Below are 19,926 nucleotides of genomic sequence, written 5' to 3' on the forward strand. Positions count from 1 at the left end.
TGTGTACGTTTGTGTGTAGCGTTCTCTTCCAAACTGGGTTACGAGGAGCACATCCCAGGTCAGACGAGAGATTGGAACGAAGAGTTGCAAACCACAAGGGAACTGCCTCGCGCCACTCTGCCTGAGAGATTGTTGCGGGAACGAGCCATTTTCAAGGTAAATTATTATTAACAAAAAATAAAATTACGAAACATCTAAAAAAATCTTCGCTTATAATTGATATGACTATTTTAATTTGCTTGAATTATTATTTATATTTGTGCATGTGCTTTGTAAATTTCCATGTATAAAAAACATCTCAATTGAATACAGTATGACATAATATAGGCAATGTTACGTCTATATTAGTTACAGAATGTATAAATTTTAAACTATTTTTATGGTCTTAGCAAGCTCGTCAGATTAAATTCTAATCATTCTTATAAACGTTGTGGTCCGGGAGCCAGCAGCAGATTTTATGACCAAGTTCCTCTCAAGTGGTAATTAGTAAAATGCATCAAAGTATAATATTATGAAGCCTCGTGAACGTCAGCTGGAGCTCGGTTGGGGGGAAGAGCGGTTGTAGCCTCCCGTATCAGCTGACGGTTTTTCCACCAAGATACAGCCAGCTGACATATATATTTATCCACAGTTACATATAAGCTATCATCAGGTAAATTTTTGTTTGAGAGGAAATAACGGAAAATAAATTTTTCTTTAAATTTAACTTTCATGTTCGAGACACCAGCTGACGTATAATACACCATGTTGTAACCAGCTGACTATTTTTTTTCGTTGAGATATTGGGTTAGCTACAATTTGACAAATTTTTAGCTGAGAGGAAATGAATGAATGAATGTATTTTTTTTCCTATGTGCGTGGGAGGCTACAACCGCTCACCCCCCCAACCGAGCGCTAGCTGACGTTCACGAGGCTTTATAATACTATACTCTCATGCGTCTGACGAATTATCTCTTGAGAGGAAATAGTTAACCAAATTTGCACCTGGCTCCCTAACCAAGTTGTTATTTTCAACATTCGGGTATTCATGGCTTCTCAGATGGTCCCTTAAAAATTGATCCCAATTTAAAGAACATTTTATGAACTTTCTATAAGTATTACGTATTTAATTAACTTTGTGTGCATCTCGACTTGTAAACTTCAAAAAATTATAATTTCGCTTTTATTCAACGTTTACATGTAATTTTATACAGGTACACAGCGACTTCGTGGCTGCCGCTACTCGTGGAGCGATGGCGGTTGTAGACGGCAATGTAATGGCTATCAACCCGGGCGAAGAGCCAAAGATGCAAATGTTCATATGGAATAATATATTCTTCTCGCTCGGTTTCGATGTGCGCGACCATTATAAGGATCTTGGTGGGGATGCTGCCGCTTTTGTTGCACCGGTAAGTTAAATTGGATATAATACTTAATAGACCTGCATAATTTGCATTGCCTTTTCAAAATATGTATTTATATTGTGTGTTTTATAAAAAAATAATCATTTCATGCGGGTACTAAAAAATATTTTATAAAAAAAACTAACACATCCAACTTTGCTCAGGACTTTGACTTCACTACTTTTTTTAAATGTATTTTGTAAAATTGATATGATTTCAAAAGAGCAACTAGAGTTTTATATCGGATCTTCCTTATAATTCAAAGCTTTCCAAATCATTGGTATATATTATAATGTAGTTTGACTCAAAAGCGTTTCTATAAGAAGTCTAGTTGAATAAATAAATATTTTAATTTACACTAAAAAAAAAATCATCACAACTAACTAATTGTCCACGCACAGCGCAACGACTTACAAGGCGTGCGCGTATACAGTGCAGTGGACACCGCAGGATTGCACACACTCGGCACAGTAGTGGTGGACTACAGGGGATACCGAGTGACCGCACAGTCTATCATACCGGGGATATTGGAGAAGGAGCAAGAGCAGAGTGTTGTGTACGGCAGTATTGACTTTGGGACCACGGTGCTGTCCCATCCCAAGTATATGGAGCTGGTGAGTTGGTTAAAAATTTAAATATCTGACGAATTTTAATTGGAGATATTTTATTTTGCTTTATTTGGGAAGTTGGGAATGAACTTTGATCCGCTTGTTACATACACTTTGGTTACACTTTGTTTTTTAGGACAGAATATTATAATTAATTATTATTAATTGTGAATCGACGATCGAAACACAAAGTTACCAGTACCAAAGTTCAAAATTTCTATCGATCATTAATTCTGGATTAAGTAGCAGTTTTATTTTTATTACGTCTCACTGTTCGCCCCGTAAGAAAAAACCTAATTTACACACATAATAAAACATTACAAATTTGTAACAGCTCAGTAAAGCAGGCCAGCAACTGAAGATAATGCCGCACTCAGTGATCAGCGCGAACGGTGAAACAGTAGAACTGTGCTCCAGTGTAGAATGCAAAGGCATCATTGGCAATGATGGCCGCCATTACATCCTCGATTTATTGCGCACCTTCCCACCAGATGTTAACTTCTTGCAGTGTAAGTTTGCGTAATTGATTCTCTTATGAACATTTTGTATATTTTTATGCCACTGGCAATGAGTTGTTTTCATAATGGGTTTATTTCTTTTGTAGTGCAAGACGATGATCTGAGAGAGGACATAAAATCGATGGGTTTCCCAATTATTCATAAGCACAAATTATGTTGCCTTAGACAGGAATTGGTGGATAGTTTTGTTGAGTAAGTGCATATTACATTACATACATTTGCCTATAATATTTAACATAAGAAAGGAAATATAATAGTTTTCTGTTTTACTTTACAGGGCTCGTTATTTCATGTTCATTCGCTATGCAGCGTTCCACTTACAACAGTTAAGTGCAAAACGTAGCAAGGCCACAGAACAAAAATCCATTGAGGCAAATAAAGAATCTGAAAAGCAAGAGGCTGTAACTGAGACTGTAAAAGAAAAGAGAGACACTAAGAGTCAGGAAAAGGAAACGAAAGATAAAAAAGGAAAGGATGCTAAGGATAAGAAGGCTAAGAAAGAAGAGAAGGCTGAAAAGGCAGAAAAGGTTGAAAAGACGGAAAAGGTAGAAAAGGTTGAAAAGGCAGAAAAGGTTCCAAAAACAGAAAAGGTTGAAAAGATTGAGAAGGTTGAGAAAGTTGAAAAGGAAGTTAAAAAAGATGCGGAAAAAGATGGTGAAGATTTGCTTCTAAATGAGAACCTTTCCGAAATCGATACAGATGTTGCAAAGAAAATAGTTGAAAGTATTACAGATTCTATTTGCAGTGGAGAGAAACAGGAAAACGATAGTAAGCTTCAGTTATTTTCATTACAATTTTAGTCCCAATTTGAATTACTTAGAAAGTATGCAAGTCTTCTTATTTTATGTTCAAATAATCCAGTTAATATTTTTTTTTTATATAATATGTATATAAAATACTAATAAGACTGCTATCATCACTATTAAGATACATTTAGCATTTTTTATGGAGTTCTTAAAAGACATTGCACCCCAAATAAGTGATTTTTTTTTCTGTCTTAGCTGGTGAACGTTCACGCGCAGTGGTGGCTGCAGCAGCTCGTGCAGTGGCCTCTTTGAAGGAGTCAGAATTCGATGTCCGCTTTAACCCCGACGTGTACTCGCCGGGCATCAAACACGCGGCCTCACCGGAACAGCTTGCTAAACAGCGGCATCTGGTCAAGGAGGCTGCTGCCTTCTTGCTTACCACACAGATTCCTGCTTTTGTGAGTTTGGATTTCTTAGATATTATTATAATTTTTGAGAAATTTGATAATTTATGAGGTCTTACTAATGAAGAATGTTACTAGGTATGCCAAATCCCTTGAAATTGTGTCTCAGTAAAGCCTGTATGTATACAAATACACTAGTTTTTGTCGTAGTCAAAAATACCAAGTAGTTTTGATTTTATACGCATTCAAAGTTTCGAAAAATATCGAGTCCCGCTAATAGTCACGTGACCGCTTGTGACGTCACGTCACAACGCACCGCGCGGCCGCGTCCCCGCGCGGTGTGTATAAAGCAAAATTACCAATCTTCTATTGGATGATACGTGTAATATTCAAGACCAAATCTAAAAAATAAAATGTATATCAAACTAGATGATATGTTCAACGATTCTGTTTAATCAAAAACATAAAATATTAAAATTTACTCGATAAAAAAAAATCACCAAGTTAGCTCTAATTTTCACACTTTTACGTTTTCTACTTGACATGGTAATACTTATTATAAAAATAAAATAAAATAAAATAAAATAAAAATCATTTATTGAACAAGGTTCCTTACATCAAAATATAGACCCCAGACTCCCAATATAGCTTTCGCTGTGTTTCAGGAGTCTGTGCCTTCCCGATACAATACATTAGAATAGTTCAATAAAATACATTAAAATAGTAATTAGTTACAAAGAAAATTTTACTTAAAGTTGACACAAGAAGAAAATTTATAAATCATAACATTTAAAAAAAAAATTTAATAAATTAAAATATTTAAAACAATTTACATTTCATAACATAATATTTAGTTCCACAATATTTACTGTTTAGCAATTAAATAATTAATACAATTAAAATAATTAATACAATTAAAATAATTATTTGATTAGTATCATTTATAATAAACGAAGTAATTAAAGATTAAAAAAAAAAAGTGTATTTTGAAGACGTAGTGCAAGTAGTGTGTGTGTGTGTGTGTGTGTGTGTGTTTGTATGTGCGTATGTATGTGTGTGAATGTGTTCCAATGTCGTTTTTAAAACATAAAAGAAAGCAGATATAGTTAAAAAAAAACATATTTTAAACTTATCATTATAGGTAGATAAATAAAATTAAATAAAATAAAAAATAAAATAATTTATAGGTATATTTGGTAATTATTTTGTATATGTGGGCATTAAAAGGTGCTCTATTTCAGAATAATCGAGTGGTAAAAGCCATTCTTTTAGTTTTTGTAATATTTTATGATTAGTGAGAGCAAAAGCATTTTTAGTATATAAACTGAAACGATTATAAAGAATGGGTGCTAGATAATAAAACTGCCTTTGTGCAAAACGAGTCTTAGTGTAAGGTACAGGTACACGATAGGTTCTTTTAGTATTCAAGGGATTATTATTTTTCGGTACCTCAGTGCGGTGAAACCGTTTAATTATTTGAAGCACAAAAATCTTACGAACACTCAATACATTAGCCCTCTTGAATAGCAGCGATGTTGGAAATTGGAACGGTAGTTTGAGCGATACTTTGAGCAGAGCTCTAAGCGCACGTTCTACTTGTATCATGTATGTTTTCGCAGCTCCACCCCAGTTAACAATACAATATGAGATCACACATTCACCCAGTGCTTTGTATGTTCTAATAATTAACTCTTGGGTTGCAATGTCTCTTAGGGTTTTAAAAATAACTATAAGTTGTCTGAGCCTGCTCGACGTGCTAATAATTTGTTCTTTCCAGTTTAGTTTCTCATCAATCCAGATACCCAGGTATTTCATATTGACGGTCCTATTCAGTATTGGGCAAGAGCATACGATAGATTTGTTATGGCGGTTACATGGAAAGATATGTAATTTAACATTGACGTTACCCCTTGGCTGCATAGATGAGGTTTTGCTAAAGCAAATATAATTAGTTTTTCCCGTATTTAAAGTCAATAGACTGTTTTCTAACCATTTGCTTATACATCGAAGTCCATTTTCAGTTCTATCAATGGCTTCAGACCAAGTCTTTGCATTAAAGAGAACAACAGTGTCATCAGCAAACATAGTAACTTGACCACATCCAATATTGAGTTTACATAATTCGTTGACATAAATCAAGAACAGAGTAGGTCCTAACGTACTGCCCTGCGGTACTCCGTACGTACACTTATACTCTGCACTAAGATTGTTGTCAACTCTTACTCTTTGGGTTCTATCGCTAAGATAGCTTTGGAACCAGTCTTTGGCAATACCTCTAACACCTACATTTTCCAGCCTACTTAGCAGAATAGGTATAGAAACTGTGTCAAAGGCTTTCTGTAAATCAAGAAAGACCCCAATACATTTCTTATTCGAGTCAAGATACGAGGTGACCATTGATGTTACTCGTAAGGTTGCGTCTTCAGTAGACTTGGCGCTTCTGAAGCCAAATTGGTTAGAGTGAAGTAATTTATGTGACTCCAGGTATCTCATGAGTCTTTTATTGACGCATTTTTCTAGTATTTTGGAAAGGGTGCAAAGCAATGATATTGGTCTATAGTTTGAAGGAAGAGCTTTGTCCCCGGTTTTATATATTGGGCAAACTATGGCTTTCTTGAATACATCAGGAAATTTTCCGCTTGAGAGGCTTAAGTTACACAAGTGGGCTATAGGTTCCGAAAGAATATCTTTGAAAGTCTGAATTATAGGTGTGGGTATATTGTCATGTCCCGAAGCATTCGTATTTTTGAGACCAGTGATGATAGTGTTTACCTCATATTTATCTGTAGGTGTAAATGCAAATGAATTGGTTGGACTATCATTGTCTCTAGCTAGAGTAGCTAGTTCGACTTCTGATTGGTTGAGTTTCTTGAGACTTTCATTGGCTAGAGCTGATCCGATTGAGACAAAGTATTGATTAACAGCATTAAGAGATTTGGTAGGGCAAGGGTTAATACTTAGTAAGTTTGTACAATTGTTGTTAATTTTGGTAATATGGCATGCTTCTTTGATAATTTTCCAAGTTTCTTTTATATTGCCAGTCTGCTGTTCAAGTTTGTGTTTATAGTAAGTATTCTTTGCTGTCTTAATTAGTTTGTTACATAAGTTTCTATAATTTCTATATTTTTTTATGATTTCTTCATCGCACGGTGATTTTTTAGTTTTAGCGTGTAATTTGTTTCTTATTCTTATGCTTTTAATTAGTCCTCGTGTAATCCAAGGCTTCAAAGGGCGTTTACGATTGGGTATTCTTTTTAAACATTGACTTCTTTCGATAGCTCTACTTATTGTGAGTGTTAGAAAATTAGCTGCACTATTCGGATCTGTAATTTCATAAAAATGTTGCCAATCTGTTTCATTGATAATATTTGATATAATTTGTTTGTCGTATATTGTTTTGTAAGCTTCTGGTTTATGTTTATGTAACTGAGTTTTGTTTAATACTAGTAAAATAGGGGAGTGGTCCGTTAAAGCTTCAAATACATACGTTTGGCAAGATTTCTTTGTTTTGACCATAAAATGGTCAATACATGTAAGCAGTCTAGTAGGTTTATCGACAGCTTGTCGAAATCCTTGATAACACATTACGTTTAGGTATTCACATGCATGGTTAGATAAGTTCGATGATAAAATGTCTATGTTTATGTCACCAGTGAATATAACATTATCAGATTTAATTGAGGATAAAAGATCACAGATTGATTTAATGTAATTGCTAGGGTTCGAAAAAGATGGTGGTCTATATGAGCACACAATGGTGGTGTTATCAGATACTTTTAAAATAAGGCAGTTACCGTCATCCAGTAAGGGTTCTTCGCTTGTAAATTCTATATCTTTTTTAATATAAGCAATAACACCATCATTTTGATTATAGCTATTAAGTGTATGTGTTGAACGGTAATTGTCTATGGGAGGTATTAAGCTATCCTTATTAATCCAGCATTCTGTGAGAATTACTATATCCGTATCCACTCCCAAACTCTCCATAAAAACTACTAATGAATCGAAGTTTTTATGTACGCTTCTTATATTGACAGTGAGAATTAAGAAATGATTATGATTATGATTTTTTTTTTCATAAACAATTATATTAAAACATTTGCAAGATATTTGTTAGAGCATTTTGTGTAATTACTTTTAGTTTTGGTTTTATCTGCGATAATAATAAGTAATATATATAAATAAATATACCCTGTTTTTGTTTAATTCTTCCCCCGACCAACTTATATTTTAGTATAGTTCTCCATATCATTCTCAACTTAAAACAAGAAAAAATCTTACTAGCCATCTACCTATACTTAGCCCATACGAGCAGAGCAGAAGCACAGTCTAGTATACAAGTAAATAAAAACAAAACAATATATATATATTACAAGTAAATAAAAACAAAACAATATATATATATTACAAGTAAATAAAAACAAAACAATATATACAAGTAAATATAAACTGTATATTAAAACTTGTATAGAAAACAAAGGATAACGCAAAACAGCTGCAATGTTCTCAAAATATTATAATATGTATGTAGCTTACGTCCTTTGCAACTATAAAAAACAACTTATCCGGCGAATTGGTAGTTGTATTTTTACATTTAGGAACAACACATGATTTTCTGGTATTTGGATTGGACATTTTTAAAAGTATTTAATTATAATTTCGACGGCACGGGCGCGCGATCGCTAGCGGACTGAGTGAGCCAGATTGAGCGTGTTGTAGTGTGACGTCACACCATCACCGGGCGTTTACAACTTCTTTTACTTCTAAATCGGAAACTAATTGACGTATCGAAGTAATTTTTTCACTAGTATTATTTATTTTTGACAGAGAATATGGAGTGCTAATAATCAAAATTAGTGAACATTCTCCATTGTTGGTTCAAAAAAATTTGAAACTATATTTAAAAAAAAATACCTTGATATTTTGCGTATTCTAAGTAATAAATAAATTTGCCTTGTTAAAATGAAATGTCCCTATTAGGATTTTATTTTGGATTTAAATAATATTTTTTAAATAAATAACATTATCTCTACAGGTACGCGAATGCCTCGAGCACACGTCCGCTCCCATGGACGGCGCGGGCCTGACTGAAGCACTACACGCACGTGGTATCAACGTGCGCTACCTCGGACGCGTGGCCGTTGCGTTGAGACCGCACGCGTCGCTCAGCTACTTGCACGCTATTGCCGTCGCTGAGCTTATACTGCGTTCTGCTAAACACGTTTATACGACTTACTTGCAGGTAATATAATGTTTTTATAATCTAAATTGTTAGAAAAGCAGATTTGTTCACTAATATTTGTGTTCATGTTCAAGGTTAGGTATGTCAAGTGCTTGATACAAGTATCGGAAAAAATCATTCAAAATATGCACAGAGAATAGACATTATCAAATAACTTCTTATAGTCCATTGAATGAGTCCCTCCAAGGGGGGTCTAGAGTGCGTGAGTTAGTAACGTAAGATGTTTCTTCGGTAACATGTCAGGTAACGCAAGAGTCCCTAGGTAATAAACATACTAAAACCCCGGGACACTAGGAGGAGCCCCGAAGTGGGCGGAGGGGGGGAATGGGTCCATTTTTTCATTTTTCGCTTAAATCTCAAAAACGGTACATGTTAGAGAAAAACTTTCAAGGAAAAGTTAAAAGGCCATAAAATTATCTACAAGTTGTACCTCAATCATTTTTTTCTATTCGCAGCCGTTTTCGAGCTACATTCCATGAAAGGTGAAAAATTCAATTATCGTAATTACCCTAATAAAATTCAATTCCTCCTAAACGCCTCCATGGTGGAATTTGGTATTTCTACCAATGATAGACCTAATTATAAGCAATCTATCTGTACCGGTCACAAGTTGCACTTTTGAGTTTTTTGGAAGAAAAAAATAAAAAGATCAAGTTCTCAAACTACCCTAATATAATATTTTGACAATCGATTCCTCCTAAAGGCTTCCATGGAGGAATGTGTTTATTTTACCAATAATAGACCTAATTATGAACAATCTACCTGTACCGGTCATAAGTTGCACTTTTGAGTTTTTTGGAAGAAAAAAAATAAAAAGTTCAAGTATCGTAACTACCCTAATAAAATTCAATTCCCCGTAAACGCCTCCGTGGTGGAATCTGGTATTTTTATCAATGATAGACCTAATTATGAGCAATCTATCTGTACCGGTCACAAGTTGCACTTTTGAGATTTTTGGAAGAAAAAAAATAAAAAGATCAAGTTCAGTAACTCAAACTACCCTAATTTAATATTTTGACAATTGATTCCTCCTAAAGGCCTCCATGGAGGAATGTGTTTATTTTACCAATTATAGACCTAATTAAGAGCAATCTATCAGTACTGGTCACAAATTGCACATTTGAGTTTTATGGAAGAAAAAAATAAAAAGATTAAGTTCAGTAACTCAAACTACCCTAATATAATATTTTGACAATCGATTCCTCCTAAAGGCTTCCATGGAGGAATGTGTTTATTTTACCAATTATAGACCTAATTAAGAGCAATCTATCAGTACCGGTCACAAGTTGCACATTTGAGTTTTATGGAAGAAAAAAAAAGGTCAAGTTCAGTAACTCAAACTACCCTAATATAATATTTTGACAATCGATTCCTCCTAAAGGCTTCCATGGAGGAATGTGTTTGTTTTACCAATTATAGACCTAATTAAGAGCAATCTATCAGTACCGGTCACAAGTTGCACATTTGAGTTTTTTGGAAGAAAAAAATAAAAAGATCAAGTTCAGTAACTCAAACTACCTTATTATAATATGTATTTTGACAATCGATTCCTCCTAAAGGCTTCCATGGAGGAATGTGTTTATTTTATCAATTATAGACCTAATTAAGAGCAATCTATCTGTACCGGTCACAAGTTGCACATTTGAGTTTTTTGGAAGAAAGAAATATTTTTTGATCGATTGGAATTTTGGAAATTGTTTGAGCCAAAATCATTTTTTACTGCGTGTAACTCAGAAACGGTAGGATATAGGAAAAAATGATTTAGGTACAACTTGTAAATAATTTTATGGCCTTTCAATTTTTCTTGAAAGTTTTTCTCTAACATGTACCGTTTTTGAGATTTAAGCGAAAAATGAAAAAATGGTTACTAACTCACGCACTCTAGAACTTTTTATTCAATGGACTATTACCTGAGTTACTTTTTTGTAAAGTTAAAAAAATAACATGCTATACAGTAACCATACATATTTTTAAGTAGGTCACTGTTTTTGTTCGATCCAATATCTTATTGCAATGAAAAAAGTGAATATAAAAAAAATCAGTTTCTAGACCAAATTAATTAAAATAAGGTCACCCAGGGCTATTGCAACTATGGGGCTATGGCAACTCCTTATCATAACTAATTTATTAGAGTTGTTGTAATATATCGCCACCTATGATTCAATAACTCAACGACTAATAAATCTTACAAGTAATAGATGGTGCCACTACGATGAAAACTATTTGATTGATAGGTCATTGTGTCAAACCGCTATTTTGAAGTTGGTGTGCGTAAAAACAGGTGTCGAGTTTTGCAGACAAAAAAAATTGTTTAGGAGTAATTTTTTGCAGGTGTTTTTGATTGGACATGATTATCACAAACCGTTAAGCTTATTTCATTTACATTTTTAGTGCGTTAGTAGTTAGTAGTCTATTTTGTGTTATTGATGCAGTTACATTTGCCTCATGAAAATTTCACTGTGAGGTTATTGCAACTGTGAGGTTAGTTACAATAGCCCCTTATATTTTTGTATGAAACTAAAAACACTAGTGATGTGACAGTGTCGATTTTTTTATTATGTATCCTTCTTGGTAGTCAAAATATACTTTCTTTATGATTTATTAAAGAAGAACCATCGATTATTTCTTCGATATTATACCCTGACACGGGTTCATAAGTAAAATTCAAATTAGATATAAAAAAGCGTGGTTAAAGAATATAACTAAAAACGATAGGTAGGATAGTTCTGTGATTGTTCAAGTAATTTTTAGTAAACGGTTGATTAACTAATAAACGTATTTTGTTTGGTTTACGTTTTTAACAATATTTAACACAAAGAATATTAATTGTTCTGACCAAAAACTAAAATTGACTTAGTAGGTAGGGGCACTGTAATTTTTTTTGTTGCGATTTAAAGTGGTAAATCAAAGTAGGTACATGAGTTTTTCCTCTAAATAATGCGGCGCCATCTACGATCGCAACGTTATTGTAGCAATAGTTCCCTAATACACAATAGTACGATACAAATCACACGCAGAATAATAAAAAAATATCGATGAATAAGTTTTTTGCATTCCCCACACTAATTCTCTAACAAATAGTTGCATTTGCCCCACAATTTTTCTGAAAACTCGTCCTTGCTACACGGTAATCCAGTTCAAAATCCTATGAATAACATGAAATCTCATAAATATATTCTATATTCGTTGTTTTATATGAAATAGAAGAAGAGCTATGGCAGTTAGTTGCATTTACCCCCGACTAGGGGTTAATGTAACTTTTTCTACCAATTTTAGGAAATATTCTCACTACCAGTTATTTATAAGACTGTATTTTATATACTGTATTGCTTGATTGGTTTAAAATTATCTTGAATAAATACAAAAATCACTAAATGGGTCAAATAAATGACCAAATATAAAAGGAGATAACTGCAACCGATCAAACTTGAAACTTGTTATTTTTTAGTTGCATTTGCCCCGGTTGACCCTACACGTTTCTTGTCCAGGGCTGTGAGGCGATGTGCACGGGCGCGGCCGTCTCCCACTTCCTGAACTGTCTGCTGGGCGCATGCAGTTCCCCCGTAGCGTCTGCTATAGAAGCCCCCGCCGCGGCCCGCTCCACCAGACCCCGCGGGCGCCGCGCCAGACGCGCTCGTCACGCGTCTCCCCCCTCGCCCGCCTCCCCCTCACCGGATTGGCAGAACTTGACGCCCAAGACGCTTTTCGCGCAGATTAAACAGGAGCTGAAGGTATGTGAGCGTTGACACTTGAGTACGAGTAGGATATATGACTGCTAGGGGAAACGCAGTATTTTTATGGACGTCGTATGTAACGCCCACAAAATTATGCGTATAAAAGCATAATATAGCGTACTATACTATGCTTTTATACGCATCTTTTATTAACTGATATATTCTTCTGATAAAATGAAAGCTAGCACATTCTAACAAATCCACCTGTGATACACCAATATACATTAAGCCTTAAATATTAATAAAAAAATGAAAGCGCACAAGCATATAAAAACAGATATAGAGTGTAATTGACGAATAAATAATCATTGATTACTATACGTAAAATTTGTTTTATTTTCTTCACAGGCATACTGGGGATATGAACTGAATGCTGATAATATGGATGCAGTTATAGAGAAGCATGGTCTACAAAAAATTTCTCTGCTCAGGTAAATTCTTTCAAATGGGATACATACCTTTCAAATTTATAATTTGTTCAATGTCTAATTTTTTTCGTTTATTCATTTTAGGTCATTCGCACTTAAAGTTGGCTTGCAAGTTATGCTTAGAGAATATGACTTCGACAATAAGAACAAGACTACATTTTCTTCAGCCGATATTATGAATATATTCCCAGTTGTCAAACATATCAACCCCAGAGTAAGTGATATATTTTTCAATTATTAAAAATTTTATTTCAAATAAGATGTGTTTTTTTTTGTAACTGATAAAGAGCACTTGAATGATACTAAACTAAATATCAAATCAAAAATTATTTTTCCAATAAGTATTTATTTATTTATTCTTTATTGTACATAATATACCAAACATAAATAAGCTATACTATAATTAAATACAATGAAAGCACACGGCACATACGTACTAAAAGGCGGCCTTATTGCTCAAAAGCAATCTCTTCCAAGTACATATTTAATCTAAGTACATATTTAATAATTCAAAATATTTATTCAAGGCCTCAGACGCGTACAACTTCTACACAACCGGCCAGAACAAGATTCAAGCGGGCGCCGTATCCGAAGGCCACGAACTCATTGGCGAAGCCCTAAACCTTCTCAACAATGTATACGGAGCTATGCATGGCGAGATAGCGCAGTGTTTGCGTATGGTAGCTCGCTTGTGCTATGTGACCGGAGAGCATAGAGACGCAATGGCGTACCAGCAGAAGGCAGTGCTTATGTCCGAACGTGTTAACGGCATCGACCACCCGTATACTATAACGGAATATGTAAGTTTGAGTTACTTTTGTTTTGGGGTATCATTTTGCATCGAGAGATAGCACAGTGTTTGCGTATGGTAGCTCGCTTGTGCTATGTGACCGGAGAACATAGAGACGCAATGACCAGCAGAAGGCAGTGCTTATGTCCGAGCGTGTTAACGGCATCGACCACCCGTATACTATAACGGAATATGTGAGTTTGTGTTAATTTTTTTTGGGATATGGTTGTTTATGGTGAGATAGAGCAGTGCTTGCGTATGATTGCCCGCCTGTGCTTTATATAGGACAGGTATTTGACTTCGTATCAGCGAGATTGCTAAACACCAAGCAGATTAACAACAATATGATAAGAGAACAATCCCAGGACTCTTTGAAAAGGAATTTTTATTTAAGGAATCAAAAAGTACACAACATTTATAATTGACATATAAAAAATTATTTAATACGAAAATATAATGTGAATCTAATTATTTTTTTCAGTCTCACTTGGCGTTATACTGCTTCGCAAACGGGCAAGTGAGCACAGCGCTGAAGCTGTTGTACCGCGCGCGTTACCTCGCTTTGTTGATTTGCGGTGAAAACCATCCGGAGATGGCTCTCCTTGATGTATGTATATTTTAATTGTTTGCTGTGTAATTTTTGAAGATGAAATTTGTATTTAAACAATTTAAAGATAATGGGAATTATTATAATACACAAACATATCTCACTTTTTAAATTACTCTGAGACTTAAATTCAATAATGTGGCAATATTTGGTTTAACTGAATTTTGAATGCTCTTCATATATCTTTGACCAGTAGAACAACACAGCTCTACATTAAAGCAACTCCACAAAAAATAGCGCTCATGTACATATATTTTTAACACATAGAGAAAAACGGCTCTACAGGGTGTAATCGTTAAGTGTGCACAAGTAGTGTATGGGAGCGTTTAATGTAACATTTTTCGATATTTCTCGTTTTATTTTTAAAAATTTATTACGGCCATTTTACTCATTAGGTTAAGTACTTTCGAAATCAGTTTAAAGTTTTTTGGTATCTGTAATAGTTACGGAATAATCGCTTGTGCACACTTAACGATTACACCCTGTATGTATGACCTATAGAGAAACTTAGCTTTACATTTACACAACTGCACAAAAAACAGCGCTCATGTACATGTATCTCTAACACATAGAGAAAAGCTCTATATTTAATCACTCCATAGAACACAGCACTCATACTCTCTCGATCTCCACAGAGCAACATAGCGCTGATCCTGCACGCGGTGGGCGAGTACGAGCTGTCGCTGCGGTTCGCGGAGCGCGCGCTAGCGGTGACGAGCGCGACGCACGGCGGCCGCTCGCTGAAGGCGGCGGTGGCGCGGCACCTGCTCGCGCGCACGCTCTCCTGCCTCGCCGACTTCCGCGCGGCGCTCGCGCACGAGAAGGAGACCTACACCATATACAAGACGCTGGTGGGTACACTGTAGCGAGTCGTCCGCAGACACCCTTAATATACGTCTAGAATTGATTATTCAGAATACATTTTTAGACTACTAAATAAAATATTTTTTTTTTAATGATATTTAGTTTGTTGGATTTGTCCGCTTGATTTTAAAATATGTAAAAGTAACAAAATTAATGTACTTAGCTAAAAAAAAAACCTAAAAAACACGCTAAAACTCGTGAAATTATTGCACTATCACCGATCCTCGATAAGTGTACAAAGTTTGAAAAATCTGGTTAAAGTGGGTCAAAATTGAGCTAATATTTACAAATGAAGCAAAAGCGCGTGTTAAAAAGTACCCGTACGGACCCAGGGTGAACAATTAATGCGTATTAAAACGACTTGTCACCTGTAGCTGGGCGAGAAGCACGAGAAGACGCGCGAGTCGTCCGAGTGCCTGCGGCACCTGACGCAGCAGGCGGTGGTGGTGCAGAAGCGGCTGGCGGAGTGCGGCAAGCCGCTCGCCCCGCACCCGCCCATACACATCCAGCCGCCCGCCATGGCCTCCGTCATCGATATGCTCAACCTGATCAATGGGATACTCTTCGTGCAGATTAGGTGAGGGATTCAATTTTTGGAACTTTGTAGGGCAAGATATACAAGTGGGTAGAGACTTATAAAATTGGATAAATAGCGAATGCATAAAGCTTCACTGCCCTGTCCTGTCCTTCCCTTAAAAGTTTAACTACACTGATATCTGAAATTAATAAATATCAAAAAGAATGTCCCTGGAAATGTGTCATTTTAACTGACAAATAAGTTAAACTTATTAGGAAACTGTGAAACTAACGCTTATAAGATATCACATAAATTAACATTGACGTTTTGCCAATTCCTGAGTGATAAACGCGACTATAAATTATGTTCAATTTTACATGCTTCAGCTTTAACATTTATTACATTAATAAATAACGTTACCAACTCCCATTCACAGTCCCCAAGACATAGAGCAGTTCAAAGCGGAGATAGAGAAAAGACAGTTGAAGGAGCTGCCGATACCGAGCGCGCTGAACGAGCCGGACAAGAGCGACGCGCCCAAACGTGCCGACAGTTGAACGTAGCGGGGCACATAGCCATAGACACCCCGTTTTGTATTGTCTATGGACTCGAGAGTTGTGCACTCTGTGCTTGTCTAATGTCTATGCCTCAATGAGTGAACGAATTGGGAATGAATGACGCGGGATTTTGTTTTGGATATACAAAAAGTGCAATAAAAAATTATGTAGTCTTGTAGCAAAGTGTTAAAGTATTTTTTGCATATTAAGTATATGCATTTATTTGGAAATAAACGCTTGGTCAATACAAAAAATATTTCTAAAATATTATTTTTATGTTTAAACTACTTCTAAAATGTTATGGTTAATGAATAATATATAGTGGTGTGGTCGTTTATTTACAAATTTGCTCACTCATTTAGACATAGAATATAGTTACCAATATTATAGTCGTTACTACAGTAACTTTAAAGCTATTTGACTAATCAATTGAAATGAATCCTATGATCTATATTAATGTTGATGGAATTTTAAATATGTATCGTACTTAGTTCAGAGGTGTGCCCAATGCAGTATGATTGAAGAAAATTGTTAATACCTCCAGTAAACTTTAAAATTCAAAGGTATATGTATTTTCTGAAATATGTATAACTTTTAAACTAAGTATTTTCTATGAAGTCGTCCAGAGTCCGTTGAAATGAATGCACAACTTTCGAGCCCTTTAATTTTATCGATTGATGATATTGTTCCTTATTATCTATGAATGTATGCTGTAGTGAATAGTGTGCTAAGGTTTGATGTAGTTTTTTTTTTGTTAGACAAATTTTGAGAAAATTATTTTGATCAAATATAATTAAGTGTTATTTTATAAATTCTCGCAATGCGCAATAGTGTCTATGCATGAGCGTTATATTCGGCGGTAATAATGGATTTATTTCGTATTTCGACGCCTCCTTGCAATCACGGTCGCCCACAAGTAGTGCAATTTATGTAGTGATAATAGCAGTAAGTTTTGGTTGTGATCCCGAAAGTGCGCGTCGCTGTAATGCTATACTGGTGCTACTGCCAATTTGTCTAATATCAATTATTATACGATGGTTTATCGATTGTTAACGACGAGCAATAATTATCTTAGGGCCGATTTTTCAATGCTTGGTTAAAACTTATTCGTCGAATAACGTATTATACTACCATTTCAAAAATGTATCCTACTTGCCCGAATTTGACAGTTTACAGGTGACATTTTAATATGTTCGTGTAACACTATTGGACGGATAAATTTTAACCAAGGATTGAAAAATCGGCCCTTATTCGATTGTGGGTAAAGGTATATTGTTGGAGTACCGATAGTTGGTAGAGGATTGAATATATTGTCATTGAAATGTAACAGGAAAAGGCTCCCCTAGAATGTGAAATGGAAGTTTTGTTGCTACGGATAAGCAAGGGTACTTGTGATAAAGCGCCGATTAAATACTGCCTTAACGAATCGTCTTTAGTTCTCTGATTTTAGCGTAGTTAGTGCCATATGTGTAGTGAAAGTAAGTTTTTTTATTAATGTTTCTGTTAGACTGTGATATGGTGTCGAATCATCGAGTGACTTGCCTTGTCGAAGCAATGGAGCTTTTGCCTATCAAATTACGCTTTACTATGATTATGAAATTTTAATGAAATATCAAATACAATTTTAGAACTGTAAAATGATGTAAATGTTTTATTCTTCAAATTATTCATATATCTGTGTGTTATGATTATCGTCTTTCTCGAGATATGAATGTAAGCACTTAGTATGTCAATGAATTTTAATAAATATCGTAAAGAACGATGATGCCCTGTATACTATAATGTATTTTTATATGTTACGTTTTCCAACTCGAGCGAAATATATGTATAAAATTTCGAGCACAAAATTTTGCAATTATGTATGTTTACGTTTTTTATGCTTTATTTTAGTTTTGATTTTTTTTTGTATCAATAATTATGAGACTCTGCCAACTAACATTAAATATTGTTTAATTGTCATCAAATGCGGGATGTAAGTTTTGGATCACAATAGTGAGGTACAAGTGACGGTACATTGCGTAGATTTAGAGCCGAATTATAGCGATGCGCATCGCATTCTGGTGCAATAAGTAAGTTTGTATTGGTGTTCACAATCCTATGGTTATATTACCTTGTTCCGAAGATAAATGTTATATAATATAAGGTGTTGGTCGATACGATACGTGCCTAAACTTACAATAATGATGTTGTTGTTGTTACATTTCTTTAACAATATAACGATCATGTAAATACGACGCTGTTCGTAGTTCACTAATAAAGTTCGTTTTTAATTTAGACTTGTTTTAATTTTTATCCCTATTCTTCCCAATACACTGGAGATGAATGAGTACAACACATTACAAATAACAGAGTATCAATCTGGAGTATAATAATCATGCAACTGCAATTTATGGCTGTTTTCCAATTACAGAGCATAATGCGGCTCAGTGCCACACAATGCCGAATTATGCTGATGCTTAATTGGAACGTGAAACGCACCCGCTAAGTTCAGTGTTGAAAAAAAAAATATTCATAGAGTTAGCAATAACCTCATTAATTAATGTGTAAATAAAGTGGTATACATAATAATTGGTTGAAAAATATTTACGGTTATTTTAAGTAATTTGGATTTTGATTATTTCATAAACATTTTTTTCAATGTTTGTACCTTCATCCATGCTTATATTTATTTTTTTTTAACACAATTTGAATTAACTTTGATTATTTCGAAAAAACTACAATGAAACGAAAGCTTTAAAATTTTTTCCAACCATTAATAATTACTAACGATAAATCGATTGCACGCATCAATTCACGCGCATTACTTTTTCTAGTGCTCGATTGTGCGAAGCGTTGCTGTAGTTGGAACATTCAACGTTAAGCATTATGCCGCATAATGCGCTCTAGTGCTGTAATTGGAAAACGGGGAATGCTTCAATGCAATAAGTTAATTAATTATGTTGTATACTCTCAAAGGTTTATTTTAAATGTGGAAACCAAATCTGATTAATTACTTATATGTATTGATAAAATATTTACTGAAATACCGACACATCATACAATATTGAATATTCAATTGCTTCTATGATTTTATACACAATTTTACACAATGAAAAAATATACCATAGATATTGAGTTTTGATGCATACACATAAAAAATATCATTTCATGCGCGCTGCGCTTTTTTCAATGTTATTTCAATGAGGACAATGGCGACAATACTTTGTCAATGAAAAAATAATGCTGCGCCGCGCTGCGCTTTGCCATATCTACTGTCACCTTATCTATGGTTAGCAGTGATGCAATCAATGAAAGGGCACACCTAAAGATATGGTCTATTCAGTCTACCATTTAATAATATATAAATAGGTATAATAAATTTAAATTATATTCCTCTGGGAAGATTGTTTATGAAAAAGATGGAATGGTATTGCCTGCACTTATGTATTGTATGAAGATTGTAAAGTACATATACCTAAATATAATAATGTATGAATGACCCCAATATAAACTCTGGTTGTAACAAAATGTATGTACCTGCAAATTAGAT

General features: G+C 34.7%; 1 protein-coding gene across 1 annotated transcript in view; it reads left to right on the forward strand.

The window, feature by feature from the left end:
• The window catches only part of clu (clustered mitochondria protein homolog), a 34,550-nt gene extending 15,879 nt beyond the window's left edge, over positions 1-18,671 (forward strand). The window contains exons 9-24 of the mRNA XM_090109105.1: positions 20-156; positions 1,194-1,388; positions 1,784-1,996; positions 2,325-2,499; positions 2,595-2,700; positions 2,786-3,276; positions 3,510-3,712; positions 8,694-8,900; positions 12,389-12,631; positions 12,983-13,065; positions 13,147-13,276; positions 13,590-13,862; positions 14,334-14,459; positions 15,095-15,310; positions 15,698-15,900; positions 16,277-18,671. Coding sequence (XP_089965231.1) covers positions 20-156; positions 1,194-1,388; positions 1,784-1,996; positions 2,325-2,499; positions 2,595-2,700; positions 2,786-3,276; positions 3,510-3,712; positions 8,694-8,900; positions 12,389-12,631; positions 12,983-13,065; positions 13,147-13,276; positions 13,590-13,862; positions 14,334-14,459; positions 15,095-15,310; positions 15,698-15,900; positions 16,277-16,397 — 3,122 coding nt within the window. The 3' untranslated portion in view covers positions 16,398-18,671. The remainder of the gene's footprint in view (positions 1-19; positions 157-1,193; positions 1,389-1,783; positions 1,997-2,324; positions 2,500-2,594; positions 2,701-2,785; positions 3,277-3,509; positions 3,713-8,693; positions 8,901-12,388; positions 12,632-12,982; positions 13,066-13,146; positions 13,277-13,589; positions 13,863-14,333; positions 14,460-15,094; positions 15,311-15,697; positions 15,901-16,276) is intronic.
• The last annotated feature ends 1,255 nt before the right edge of the window (positions 18,672-19,926 follow it).

The sequence above is a fragment of the Colias eurytheme genome, chromosome 13, assembly GCF_061535395.1.
Source record: "Colias eurytheme isolate Ceu_HAF_F1 chromosome 13, ilColEury1 Martin Lab GWU primary, whole genome shotgun sequence".
NCBI lineage: Eukaryota > Metazoa > Arthropoda > Insecta > Lepidoptera > Pieridae > Colias > Colias eurytheme.